Below are 12,548 nucleotides of genomic sequence, written 5' to 3' on the forward strand. Positions count from 1 at the left end.
TACCCCCCCCCCCTTCCCCCCCCCCCCCCCCAGAGCTGGCATGTTTGTCGCTAAGTTCTTTGAGGGCTGTGTGCCTGCGATGGAGCTACAGCAGGAAGATAAGAAGCTCCTGGCTCTGGTGGGTTGGGAGCTGCAGCAGTACATCCAGCACATGGACAAAGTCAAGTAAGATGTCAAAATGGTTGATGTTGGGATTTAGACAGAAATGTAACAGTTTTTAGAATTCAAATTACTTTTCAGAAGTAAAATTCTGCTTGTCCTTAATTAGTTTAATTCACTGATTTTAAAATGATTCAAATTTAAAAATGTACATGTAAAGCGTCAGTTCAGTTTTACATTATTATTAGATTATTAGATTGGTAATTGTATCATCTTGAGATGTAGCAGTAAGCATACTTGCAGATAAACCCATACTTGGACTTGTACAGGAATAGATTCTGTAAAATATGCTGTGGTATCACAACTTCCTAAAAGTTAGATTAACATTGATCCGCTGCCATTGTCCAAGCTGTCATCAAATTCTCCTTGAAATGTTCCACCAGAATCCGTGACTCCCTGAAACACATCCTCAACATCTCTCGCCATGGCAACCAGTACATTCAGGTCAACGAACCGTGGAAGAAGATCAAGGGAGGTGACACTGAAAAGTGAGATGGCCTTGACCAGCTTAACACAATCTTGTACCTCTGTAGCTTCATACTTGGTAGATAGGTCTGTGTTGCACGTTGTTAGCTGTGACTCAAATGTGTGAATCCTCATAATATGTTAAAACGGAGACCGACCTTTTGAAAAAGGACTCCTCCATTCACAGTGATGTAACACTGAGCACAGGAAAAGACCATTTGATTTAGCGCAGGTTGAATTAGTGAAATCAATTACTAGAAGAAAGAAGTGCATGTGCAGCCAACTAGAGGAGCAGTAATTAAAATCAATGTCTATCCATTGTAAGAATAGCTAAAAGACCATTTATTGGCATCTGACTGACTGATCTCCATTTATCCTCTTTTTAGGCAGCGTGCAGGCACAGTGACCGGTGTGTCTGTGAATGTAGCCTGCTTGCTGTCAGTGATGCTGTTGCCATACATGCCAACGGTCAGCCAGACCATCAGGGATCAACTCAATGCCCCGCAGTCTTGCATCAATACCATGTTGCAAGGCACTGGCACCTTTGTGTGCACCCTGAGTGCCGGCCACCGCATTGGCACTGTGAGTATGACCTGAAGAAGTACACACACACACAGCGCATACATATGCAGACACACAAACCTGTGGAACCTTCTGTTAACACTGGGTGATACAATGAGGATGCAACAGTCTGTCAATATTTTAGTACTCTGGAGGACATTGTAGTCACGTGTACACACGCTTAATAATAACAGTAATAATAATATCCTAGACGGTGTGTCTGGAGGCCTCAGCCTTCAAAAAAGTAAGTTTCTCTCAGGCCACTTGTCCCTACAGGCCTAATTGTGGTGACCTGTGTCTGCAGCAGCCTTTCCAGCGCAGCATTCGATCTCTAAGGCTATCGTGATTCCTGACTCTAGACAAAGAGCAGCAGACGATACTATTCTGTCACAGAGTAATGCACCATACAACTTCTCTGGCAAATCACGTCTTTTGTCATCACTGTAATCCTGCATTGAAGAGTGGTGATCATGATCGAAACTCTGCAAATTTCTCATACATAGTTATCTACTTACTTACTTGCATAATCCTCTTTGTTCAAAGATGAGCACAGAGCCTCCAGGTTAATTTTCCAGCACCACTGGCCTTGGGCTGGATCCACTATCACAAACTTTTTGCACTATTTGTGCATGTATTCTTTTTTCTTTTTTTTTTTTTTTTTTTTTTTAATTTCAACCTTTTTGTTCCCCCTGCCAACCCGTTTTTATTCCCAGGTCAGCCCGTTGTTCCAGAAACTGGAGGTGGACCAGATTGAGGCTTTGAAGAAGAGATTTGGTGGACAACAGGTATTTGATGTTTATGATGCCTAATGGTCTGTGCCTGAGTTCAGTCAGGTCTCGTAGTAATATAGGTTGACTATTTATGAATAATGAAATAAGAGAGAATTGACAATGCATAGCCTTTTCACAGGTCTGTCATGAATAAGAATTTGTGCTGTAGTCGGAGTATCTTTTGAAACATGACGTAGAGCAAACACACGATAAATGGTCAAATTTTGCATTAAACATCCATCATATAGATAAAAATAATCCCTCTCTAAACCTTTTCTTCAACCGCCTGCCTCCAGCCGGAAGATGAACCACCTAAAAAAAAGGTATCGAGCGGTATTTGTGTGTGAGACGAGTCGGTCCACACTGGTGCTGCTGTGTCAATGTTAATTACTGCATGCCTTCACTAATACTAGCAGCTCAACTAAAGTGCTCAGGTTTTTCATTTTTACTCATCCCCGTGTGTCCAGTGTGATTCACTGTCCATTCACACTTAATGACTCATAAAACCCCTTTGATGTTTTGAGTGATGAGTGTTATTGTCTGGAATGAAGTAAGTCATCTCTAGAAACAATACTGTCAAAATGCCTCAAACCTTCATCTGTCCGTTTCCACCCTCAGACGACGGCCCAGAATGCTGGCAGCGCTGAGCCCGCCGCTGTGCCAGCTCCTGCCGCTCCTGTCGCTCCTGCCAAGGGGGACCCAGAAAAAGCCAAGCAGCTCACACAGGCTGTGGCTGAGCAGGTGAGATCGCTGGCTAGAGGCAACATGCTCCTCAGTTACCAACTGTGAACCCAGTTCTTTCATACACAACAGCACTATAACTTACATTTTGTTCAATAAGATTATTATTAATTGTATTGCTTTGTGTTTAAAATTGTCTTCTTATAACTGGGATAACAAAACGGATGTCCTCTTCCGTAAGGAATGGAAATGATCTCCTCAAAAATCAAATTGCGCACGCAACAAACTACCAGCCGCTGAAGTAAATAACGATTCATTTTATAAGCTACATTTAATTTGTATTTATATTTGGAAAATTATATGGGAATGCTTGACATTGTAATTTAATGATCAAAATTGTTTTATCTACAAATTTAAGATTGTTGAATTTTTTTAAATACATAAAAAATTTTGAAATAATTTTTTGGGGTTTAATTTTTGGGAATCAAATGTTTGATTCACTGTATTTCCAAACCCAGACAGACGCATGTAATTGCAAACTAACAAACAAATGTTAGTAAATTGCGTCTTATTTGACAAGAAAGCGGCCGAACTGTTTTTCCATATGAGCTATGTTTAACTAATAGACAAATAGTTGTGAAAAATCTATTTAATCCTGTCCATTTTATCTATCACAGGGGGAAAAGGTGCGTGCACTCAAAGCCCAGAAGGCAGAGAAGGCCGTGATCACAGCAGAGGTAGCTGTACTGTTGGACCTGAAGAAACAGCTCACTCTGGCTGAGGGGAAGAGCCCTGAGCCTGCACCTCAGAAGGGCAAGAAGAAGTGAGACAGAAAACAATTGGAAGATGATAGTCAGAGGAAGGGAAGAGTAGAATGGCTTGAGGTATGATAGTGGAGAATGGGAACAAGATGTACACGGGGAGAGAGAGAGGAGGGTATTAGCTTAAGGCAAAGCCGTGACAGGATCTAAGACAATGTGGTATTGGCACTGAGGACTAATGAAATGCTGGATAGGCCGACGGGGAAATGAAAACACACAAAGAGAGAGTCAAATGAATACAGCTACAGAATGGAGGGATTTTTCCAAATCCCTACACCAAAAGAAACTGATTTTATACTCTCCCTGTGATAAAGTCAGCATACCATATTAGCGTTGGAAGATGCGTTGTGCATTTAAAGATGTTTTTTTTTTTTTTTTTATATCCTCTGGGAAATTGTTTTTTGCCATTTGCTACAAATACACTTTTTGGATCCAATGAATTAAGTTCATTTAAACTTATGTACTCCCTGTCTCGTTTACCTTTTTACAGTGCTTTCTACAGAAAAAAAAATTCATACACAAGTGATTAAACAGGCAAATTAACATTACATGACACAATGAAATTGCACATATTCTTTTATTGCAAATTTGGGATTACAGTGAAGATAAAATAAATGGTATGGTAAAATACATGTATTTGATGTCAATGATAAAAGGCATGCATATAATTCTACAATTAACAATTTGTGACTACAATGAGACAGTGAGTATGTTGGCATTTTACAGTACAAGCCATTACAGTACAAGTGTGTGTAATATATTTTACAGCGTTATATAAAAATAGTAAATCAGGGAAGAACTTGTGGTAATTCTACCACAAATCCCCATATTGATAGAAAAGGTAAGCTGAGAAAGTATAGCCGGGTCCTAGTTACTTTATAAATACACATACACACAAGCCATGGGGTTATAAAAAAGTAAGAAACTGTATGAATTCTCTCCCCCCCCCCCAAAAAACCCATTCTCACATACTCACACTGCACTGGGCACTTTCAAACTTTTCCTGAGCTCCTAAACTCTCCACAAATGGGGGCAAATAATCTCTGCTAGCCAGATTGCAGCCCTTAACATAGGAGTTACAATTATTACAAAATGGTGGGAACGGGTGACAATGAAATGCACATTCTGAAATAAGTTCCTTTCTGTCCAACATACAAATCAGCAAATGCTCCTGTTATTTCTACCATCATATTTGATTTCACTTAGTTAGGCATTCTTTAAAAATGACAAACATTCATCAGAACCACCGTATCATTTGCACTTAGAGCTGTCTGTTCTTCCTTTTCCTTTATACATGCTGTGTCTTTATTTGCCGCAATGCTGTTGCAGCCCCTTTTCTATGTGCTTATCCTTGTCTTGACTTTCATACTTCTTGCCATCTTAAGCTCTCCGTCTTTTCCAAAAATCCTCTTATAAAATATAATCTTTGGTTTCCCTCCTTTGTCTAAAAAGGCATTTCATGACCACCATAGTAAACCTTTCCCCCACCACTCCTTATTCCAATTCTGTAGGACCGGTCATCTTTTATTCCTCTCTTCCATCCTCTGCTCACATTTTTTCCCCCTCATTTCCTGGTGTTGACTAGTCTCTCTATCAGGGCTCTACGTGTCCTCTGTACCTCCTCTCCCAGCCTTTCGATCTCTGCTTTCAAACGCTCATTCTGCTCCGTCAGCTCTTGTACCTTCCTTTCGTTCTCCTGCTCTCTTTCTTTGCGACTCTTTTTGGCAGATGAGTAGGATGGGGATGTGTGCTGTGTGGAGGCGGCATAGGAGGACAAGGCACCGTTGGCCCTCTCGCTGGTGGTCCTCTTGCGTTTTCCCAGGCGGGAGGACGGGTAGACAGAGGGAGAAGAGACAGGTGAGGAGGGAGAAGAACAATTTTGAGATGGCGACTGGGAGGCTGAGGAGGAGCAGGATGGAGAATCGGGGACACAGGGCAGTTCCTCCTCACTGGCTGAGGGGGACGCAGGATGGACATTAGCCTGGTGGTGTTGATGGTGGTGGTAATAATAGCTACCGCTGATCACCACTCCGCTTGGATCCACCATTCCCACACCTCCTTCGCTCAGCAACTCAAAGAACTCTGGAGGCAGCAGATCACTGCCGCTTCCTGCCGAGCTATCGCCACTTCTCCCACTATCGGCCTCCGCCCGCCGATCTTCTGCAACAGCTGGACTCATGCAGGAGGAGGAAGAGGAAGAGGAGGAGGAGGATGACGAGGTGTGATGCAGAGGCTGGGTGTTGTGGATCTCTTCTGTTGCCCTCTGAACACCCTCACCCCACGTCTGGCTTCCATCCGTCAGCCAGGTCAGAGAACAACTCTCCAGAACGTCCAGAAACTCCGGCTCCTTCTACAAGCACAAAACGGAAATATCAACACCTGCCAAAACATATAAAATACGACAGTATAAGTCCTTTTCACATCACTTAGTATATGAATGGAGTTTATTCGCAAAATGGTAAAACAAACCTAAAAGAGAAATATTAATGAAAAATACATTTGACAAAATCGCTTACACTCATCATGGGTGTGATAACAATTTCCTTCTTCAAGCTACTGACCTCGGTGCATGTTGGGGCACGTGCTAGTTTTGCCCCTCCTGCGTCGGAGCCCAGAATATCCTGCAAGTCCTCATACCACGCCTCCAACTCTGCACCACACAACGGCCCCACGCCAGGGGGGTACGGCGGGGGCAGGTGTAGCCACTCGGCAGTCATCTCGCCAGTAGGTCGCAACTCACAGATACTCGGCCACACGGTTCACACTGGACCTGACGAGTGCAGAGCAACCTCACGTTAGACCAACAAGTCACAAAAACCATGATAATCACAACTAGACTAAAGTACAGTATACTGTGAAATCCACTTAATTGTGAAGGAATAACAGTGACACTACATGAGGAAATTTATTCACTAAAATTGCTAATAAGCGGAATTTTAAGATCCAAAATGTGTAAGAGGTTTCAATAATTTAATTTCCAGTACAAAGTTATTTAAAATAAGCAAATGTATTCAGTCAAAATTTTAGAAAACATGCAGCATTCATAATAAAATCTGATAAGACCAATTTACCTTTGGAAAGTCTCTGTTAATCAAGTCTGCCAATTTGTTGGAGATAGCTTGTCCCAACAGTTCTGAAAGAGAAAAGTATTTGATGGGTTAGTCCTTAAAAAAACCAAACAAAAAAAACCTGAATGTTTCTTCTAACAGCTGGCATTTGCTGAGATTTCAGAATAAAAATGATGATTTGCACAAATACAGAGCAAGCTTGGTGTGGAAACAAAGGGTACCTTAAATTAAACATTAATGGCTGCTCTGGAAAATGATGAAAAATATAAATAATAATACAATAAAGTGACAATTGTTAGAACAAGGATGGTAATAAAATTCATGTCACTTGATTCTTGTAAACAAAGACCAAAATGTTCTCTACTGCGCCCCCTGCCTTCTACGGTCCTCAAAACATGATGGGATCGATAAACAAGTGGTTAAAAACGGCGAGTAAACCATTATATAGGGCCTGACAGTCAAGTCAACTGTTATTGATTACTTAACAGCTGTTCAAAACTACTAAACAGCCATACCGGTTACTATAATTATAGACAAAGCTTGTAGCTGAAATAGTTAATATAAAGAAGAATTTTAGCTTTTTTCCCCCTTTGATGACCAAATAAAAAAAATTAAAAGAACATTCTTACATATGTGTAGCGTTGACAGTGATGTTAATTACTAAACTACAAAAAGAGAGAGAGGGGAGAAAGAAATCCTTTTTAACTGGATCTCAAATGTTGAACTTCCGTGGTAGCGCGATCACACAGGCAGTAAAACGTCAATTACGTGAATAAAACTTATAGATTTTTATACAATTCTTATATTCAAAATATTAAGTATTTTCTTTTTTAGTTTAGACTAACGTTACATGTCCACTCTGAGCCAAGACAATTACGTCATGGAAATGCAAGTCCAGCAGGAGGAATGGGCGAAACAAAAGGAAACGCACTGAGAGGGGAAAATAGTGGGTTGGGAAAGAAGACATAACAATGTAAACATCTATGCATTTAGTGCTAAACGTTTGCTTTAAAAAAAAAGGAGGGGGGGGGGGGGGGGGGGGGATTAAAATCTACAGCTGTCAAAAATAAAAGCCCTTCAGTTCAGAGTCAACAGCCCCACTAATTACTGCCAGACGTCACACGGAGTCTGCTAATGTCTCTTATTTTATTCAAATTACATGACAGTGAAACATCTAACGGTAAGTATTTTGCTGTCGAAGCAACAATATTTGCAAAATTATTTTTAAACGTTTGGCACGCTTCAACAGTCAAAAGTTCCTCGTTTGAAGTCCGTGTGAGCTTGACAACTTGTCAGGCGAAGCAAACACAACACATAAAAACAACTCTGTAAATTGAGATTGATTAAAACAACTGGTATTCTAAAAATGGCACTGGGATAGCTGCCAGAAACATGCTTTTTTTGTCTGTCCAGTACCCTAGACCACTTCAAGAGTGCGTTAAGTAGCCGATAGTCCCCGGAAAGACTGAAAAACATCGACTAACTAATTGTCAAGAATCTCCACTTACCCTTTTTCTTTTATTCGCTCGCCTTCTCGACTGTCTTGAACTCGAATGTGGATATTTTAGTGAAAATTGGTGATAGCTCATGTTAACCATTGTTCAGTCTTGACAGCTGAATGTGATTTTTCGGAAACTCCCGGCGGTGTTTATATTGAGGGAGAGGCCAACCGAACTATGCTTGAGAAGGTGGTTTCATCGCAGCCTAACAGCAAAGGGGATGAGCGACGTTGCAACGCTCCAATAAGAAGCGCGGAGGTAAGATCTTTCCCTTGGCGACATCCAATAGAGTGGCCGGAAAACCAGCACCGAGGCGGGGCCTAGTGTCGTCTCAGCTGGTTGTTTTCTCGCTAGCCTGTATAGTTTGTACGAGCAGCAATTGTGATGCAGTCATAAGACGGCCAGGACGAATTTGGGGCGTATGGGAGTCACATGAAAGGAATGATGCAATGCTTGGCAACCAATTTCTAGCTGGGGATAACACCAGCAGAATCAGAACATGTTTTATTAAACAGTGTTGGCTCTAACTAAAATCTAAAAATATACATATATGCATGGATATCTAATGTCGAAGAATTGTTTGTTTCCGGAACACAATAGCTGAAATGATTTGCTTACGATTTGTTTTATCGTAGCAAAAAATTAAAAAACATCTGCTAGGTGTCCATTTAGCGCTTACTTAGCCTACTGATTTTTATTCATTGTGTTACCGTCCGCTTGTTTTCACCTGACTTTTGATTGCAAGTGCTTGTCTAAAGTTTTGTCGGTGACACTAACATCACACACCCCCTTTACTCCTTAATGCACGAGGGACAACATAATAACCAGTCCTCCTCTTGAAACGACACTTTGCCACCGGACCAGAGTGCTATTGGAAAACAGGTGCCTTTTTATTTGTCAGGCATTTGTAATATGCCACAGACCGGGCTGTAAGAAACACATGTACACACAGTGGTGTCATATTCTCATACATTTCATACCGCGCGCTCTATTGCAGCTCCGCGAGATATCAAAACACACGCCCGGCCGGTGGAGCGTCTGTGGCGCGAGCACGCGGTGCTGGGTGTGATCCAGCAGCAGACTGTCCCCCTTTAAGTGTCCGGTAATATCTTTAGTTGTTGGTGCTGAAATGCAGCAGAATTCTTTATCAGCATCGTGATTAAAAATAAAAAAAAATAAAAAATACAAACTTTCATTAGGCCTACATTGTATCTCTGTGAAGTGTCTATCACTATAACTGGATCAATTATTACAGAATTATATGGCTCCTTTTTACTGTAAATCACTTTAATACAAGGTGGGATTTCACAAGAATAATATAGGCTGACACGTCACACTATAATAATTTCATCGGCATGTTATGATAGACACAGACACGCTGTGGTGTTTATAACAGATAGGCTAGAGGTAAAAAAAATAAATTAAATAAAATGTAGGTTTAAATGTTAGTTTTACCACATCATAATTCGCACTATTAGACCAAATTTAGTCCCTATGTTGTCACATTTGCCGATATACATTGATATGATGAATGATTTCATCATATCAATGATTTCACTAGAAGGTGCACACTAACATTATAGCTTTGCGACACCACATACTTGATAAAGTCGCAGTAAACTTACTAATGAGCAGTAGCCTATTTTTTATAGATATATTAATATTTAAAAGAATCACTATTAGGTCCCTATATTGAAAAGTTAGAGCCACTGAGGTCCCTTTAATGTTACAGATATAATTATATTGTCAACATAAATTCATTATTCAGAAAGTTCACAGGTACACGACAATCAATAAAATCTAAATAAATGTGCATTTTGTACCAAACATAAAATCAAAATCCTTATGAAAAGGAATAGTGATTAAATATGATTATAAAACCACAAAGTTCACAGTCTCAGACACACAAGGAGCCATACAATAAATGTCCGGTGTTCTAGTTGGATGATGACCATTAATAAGGTAGGCTAAACAACAGCGACAACAACAGAAGTGGCAAAAAAATAAAACCACGTTTCATCATGTTGCACTCTTGATGCGGGCTCTTCACCCCGCTCCTGACACTTTCTGCCCTAATCCCAAACTCAGCACACGCAAACTGTTTTCCATGCACGGTGCAACGTGCACGGCTCAACATGCACAGCCCCATAGCAACAGCGCCAAGCAGCGAATAGAAAGCTCAAGTACTGTCTCTAGGACCCGGGTTAAAGCGCTGCAGGAAGCACCGTGAACACGTCACGACTTGAGTGGCTGTTGCTGAGTAGTTCAGCATACTTTCTCTAACACCCCTCCCTCTCCACCCCTGTCGTCTGTTTATTTTGTCAGTCCCGTCGTCTGTGTTGTATTCATTATAAAACACTGTTTACAACACCAGATCTAGGTTGCCTCTTTTTCTGTTTCTCAACAGAGTCTGGCGATGATGATCCCTGTTTTCTGAATGATTTGTCAACCTTTTTATAATGAGAATAAAAAGTAAAAATAAAATAAAAAGATTATAGATTATATACTCTATTCATCCTCTATTCGGTTATTCTCTTGTTATATTATGTTGACACTGAGCTGACAGGGTGTAAACAAGCGCAAATTGTGTGGTCATGTGGATCAGCTTTTAGATGAGATTTAGTCATTACTGATGGTTGTATTTGGAGATATCAGTTGCTGTAATGGTGCCCTTGCTGTAGCTTAATCTGCCTAAATATCTTTTTGTCTGCCTAGTCATGAATAACTGAATATAATACATTTTTAATCAACATTTTTTTAGCTCAACTACACAATCCCTATACACAACTGTCATATATTACATCATATATTTTCATTCAAGCAAAACAAGTCCAGTTACACCCGCATAACTTTACCAGACTGTAATAACATGGCACTATGATATCCATATCTAAAACACAAAACAATAAGAAAAAACAAAATGTACAATGATAAAGACCAAGAAAAATTTAAGTATGAACAAAGGAATTTCTCTTTCTTATTTGTTTGCTCTTTGTCCTGCTGCCACATTGATTTACTAGAAATGCTGGTGTCTGTAATTTAACCAATATTCAACAATCAAAGAAAAAACAAAAAATCCACAGTGGTGGTTGTTAATATTTTGAGTCATTATCCCCCTAAATCAGATTATTGCCTATTGTTTTTCTTTGGTTTTACAGACAGAAAGAGTATGGGGAATTTCCAGCCACCACACTCCCTTCTTTCTGTACTATGCCCTTGGTCCAAGCTCCACACCCAGTTCCCCCTCTCTCTCTCTCACACACACACACACACACACACACACACACACACACACACACACACACACACACACACACACACACACACACACACCCCAACCAGCTGTCGGAATCCTTCCCGTCTCTGAACCGAGACCAACTGATACAGCTGTTAACATGTACTGGTGATACAGTAAATCCTCTTTCTTTCTCTTCTTGGCTTGCCCTTTCTCACTGTTTGTTTGTTTTAACTCTTTTTCTAGCTCCTAGATAACAAACAGAAAGACCTCCCCACACACATTATGGCCCATTTGATGAGAACAGGAAAATAAATTTCCTTTTAAAAATGTCTGTGTGTGTGGATTGAAATGTTATTTTAAACGTGAAAGTGGCAGTGATACGTGGGTGAGACAAGGCAATATAAATGGAATATATTGCCAACAAATATTACTAACAGTGCTTTCTTTAAGATTTAGTTCCTATTGCCACTACATTCATCCCTTTTGCCAATGCCCATCTCAGCTGATGCCAATATAGCAATTCTCTATTGTCTGACGATGCTCATCAATCAACTCATTTGCATTTTATTTCCTCAGAAGGTCCCCCATCGATCATCTCCTTTACAAGCATGATGCAGCGTCCACACTTAATCCTGATGCCAGTAAAGTTTTCAAGTTATCTACTCAATCCCACATCTTGCCCTGTCCAGATTTAACAGCTAAATGTCACATCCACTTGTTGAGATTTCTGTGTTTGCAGCTTTAGGGCGACTTTGCAGACAATCTTGTTAGCCTGTTGAACCCTGTGTACCTGTGAGCCTCACCTCTCTTTACCCTATCGTCTCCGTCTTCTTCTCTCTCTTTTTTTTTTTACATTAGCGACAAGCCTCATTCTGCCCCACAACAGTATCCATCCTATTTTACTCTGCTTATACCTCCACCCACTCTCTTCTGTCCTCCTCTCTGCCTCGCCACAGGCTCATCACCTGTCCACACCCATTCAGGAAAATTTCAGATTTCAGATGTCAGTTGTTCTTTCTTTGCATCAATATTTCCTTGCCTCCATTTTATTTTCAGAATTGTTATTACTGGTAATTTTACTAAACAGAGGAAATATCAATGCATAGGAATTGTTTTAAATATTTGATAACATGACATTGCAATCTATCTTTAGACAATATCCACAACCTTTAAAATGCTCAAAATAAGTTAAGTCAAACTGATTGCCTTTTAGGTATTTTCTGTTTTTTTTCCTATTTTGATAACATCGTCTCAGAAAGCTCAGCACAGTACAGACATGAATATCT

General features: G+C 40.3%; 2 protein-coding genes across 3 annotated transcripts in view; one reads left to right on the forward strand and one right to left on the reverse strand.

The window, feature by feature from the left end:
- The window catches only part of mars1 (methionyl-tRNA synthetase 1), a 41,729-nt gene extending 37,836 nt beyond the window's left edge, over positions 1 to 3,893 (forward strand). For both annotated transcript variants that reach the window (XM_046029631.1, XM_046029633.1), the window contains 6 exons: positions 34 to 165; positions 543 to 647; positions 1,011 to 1,206; positions 1,899 to 1,970; positions 2,574 to 2,696; positions 3,314 to 3,893. In XM_046029631.1, coding sequence (XP_045885587.1) covers positions 34 to 165; positions 543 to 647; positions 1,011 to 1,206; positions 1,899 to 1,970; positions 2,574 to 2,696; positions 3,314 to 3,463 — 778 coding nt within the window. In that variant the 3' untranslated portion in view covers positions 3,464 to 3,893. The remainder of the gene's footprint in view (positions 1 to 33; positions 166 to 542; positions 648 to 1,010; positions 1,207 to 1,898; positions 1,971 to 2,573; positions 2,697 to 3,313) is intronic.
- Positions 3,894 to 4,015: 122 nt separating this feature from the next.
- On the reverse strand, positions 4,016 to 8,205 carry ddit3 (DNA-damage-inducible transcript 3). Its single transcript, XM_046029634.1, has 4 exons — positions 8,034 to 8,205; positions 6,529 to 6,590; positions 6,019 to 6,227; positions 4,016 to 5,807 (listed from the first exon to the last, which is right to left on the reverse strand). Exons 3-4 carry the CDS (start codon positions 6,172 to 6,174, stop codon positions 5,022 to 5,024), a joined length of 942 nt encoding a protein of 313 aa, XP_045885590.1. The 5' UTR covers positions 6,175 to 6,227; positions 6,529 to 6,590; positions 8,034 to 8,205; the 3' UTR covers positions 4,016 to 5,021.
- Positions 8,206 to 12,548: the final 4,343 nt, after the last annotated feature.

This window comes from Micropterus dolomieu, linkage group LG18 (assembly GCF_021292245.1).
Source record: "Micropterus dolomieu isolate WLL.071019.BEF.003 ecotype Adirondacks linkage group LG18, ASM2129224v1, whole genome shotgun sequence".
Lineage (NCBI taxonomy): Eukaryota > Metazoa > Chordata > Actinopteri > Centrarchiformes > Centrarchidae > Micropterus > Micropterus dolomieu.

What these genes read in the sequence shown, in the direction of transcription:
- ddit3 (XM_046029634.1), bottom strand. Translation starts at nt 6,174, where the DNA reads ATGACTGCCGAGTGGCTACACCTGCCCCCGCCGTACCCCCCTGGCGTG. An exon ending in GTGCCCCAACATGCACCGAG is followed by an intron (nt 5,808 to 6,018) that starts GTCAGTAGCTTG and finishes TTGTGCTTGTAG; the next exon opens with AAGGAGCCGGAGTTTCTGGA.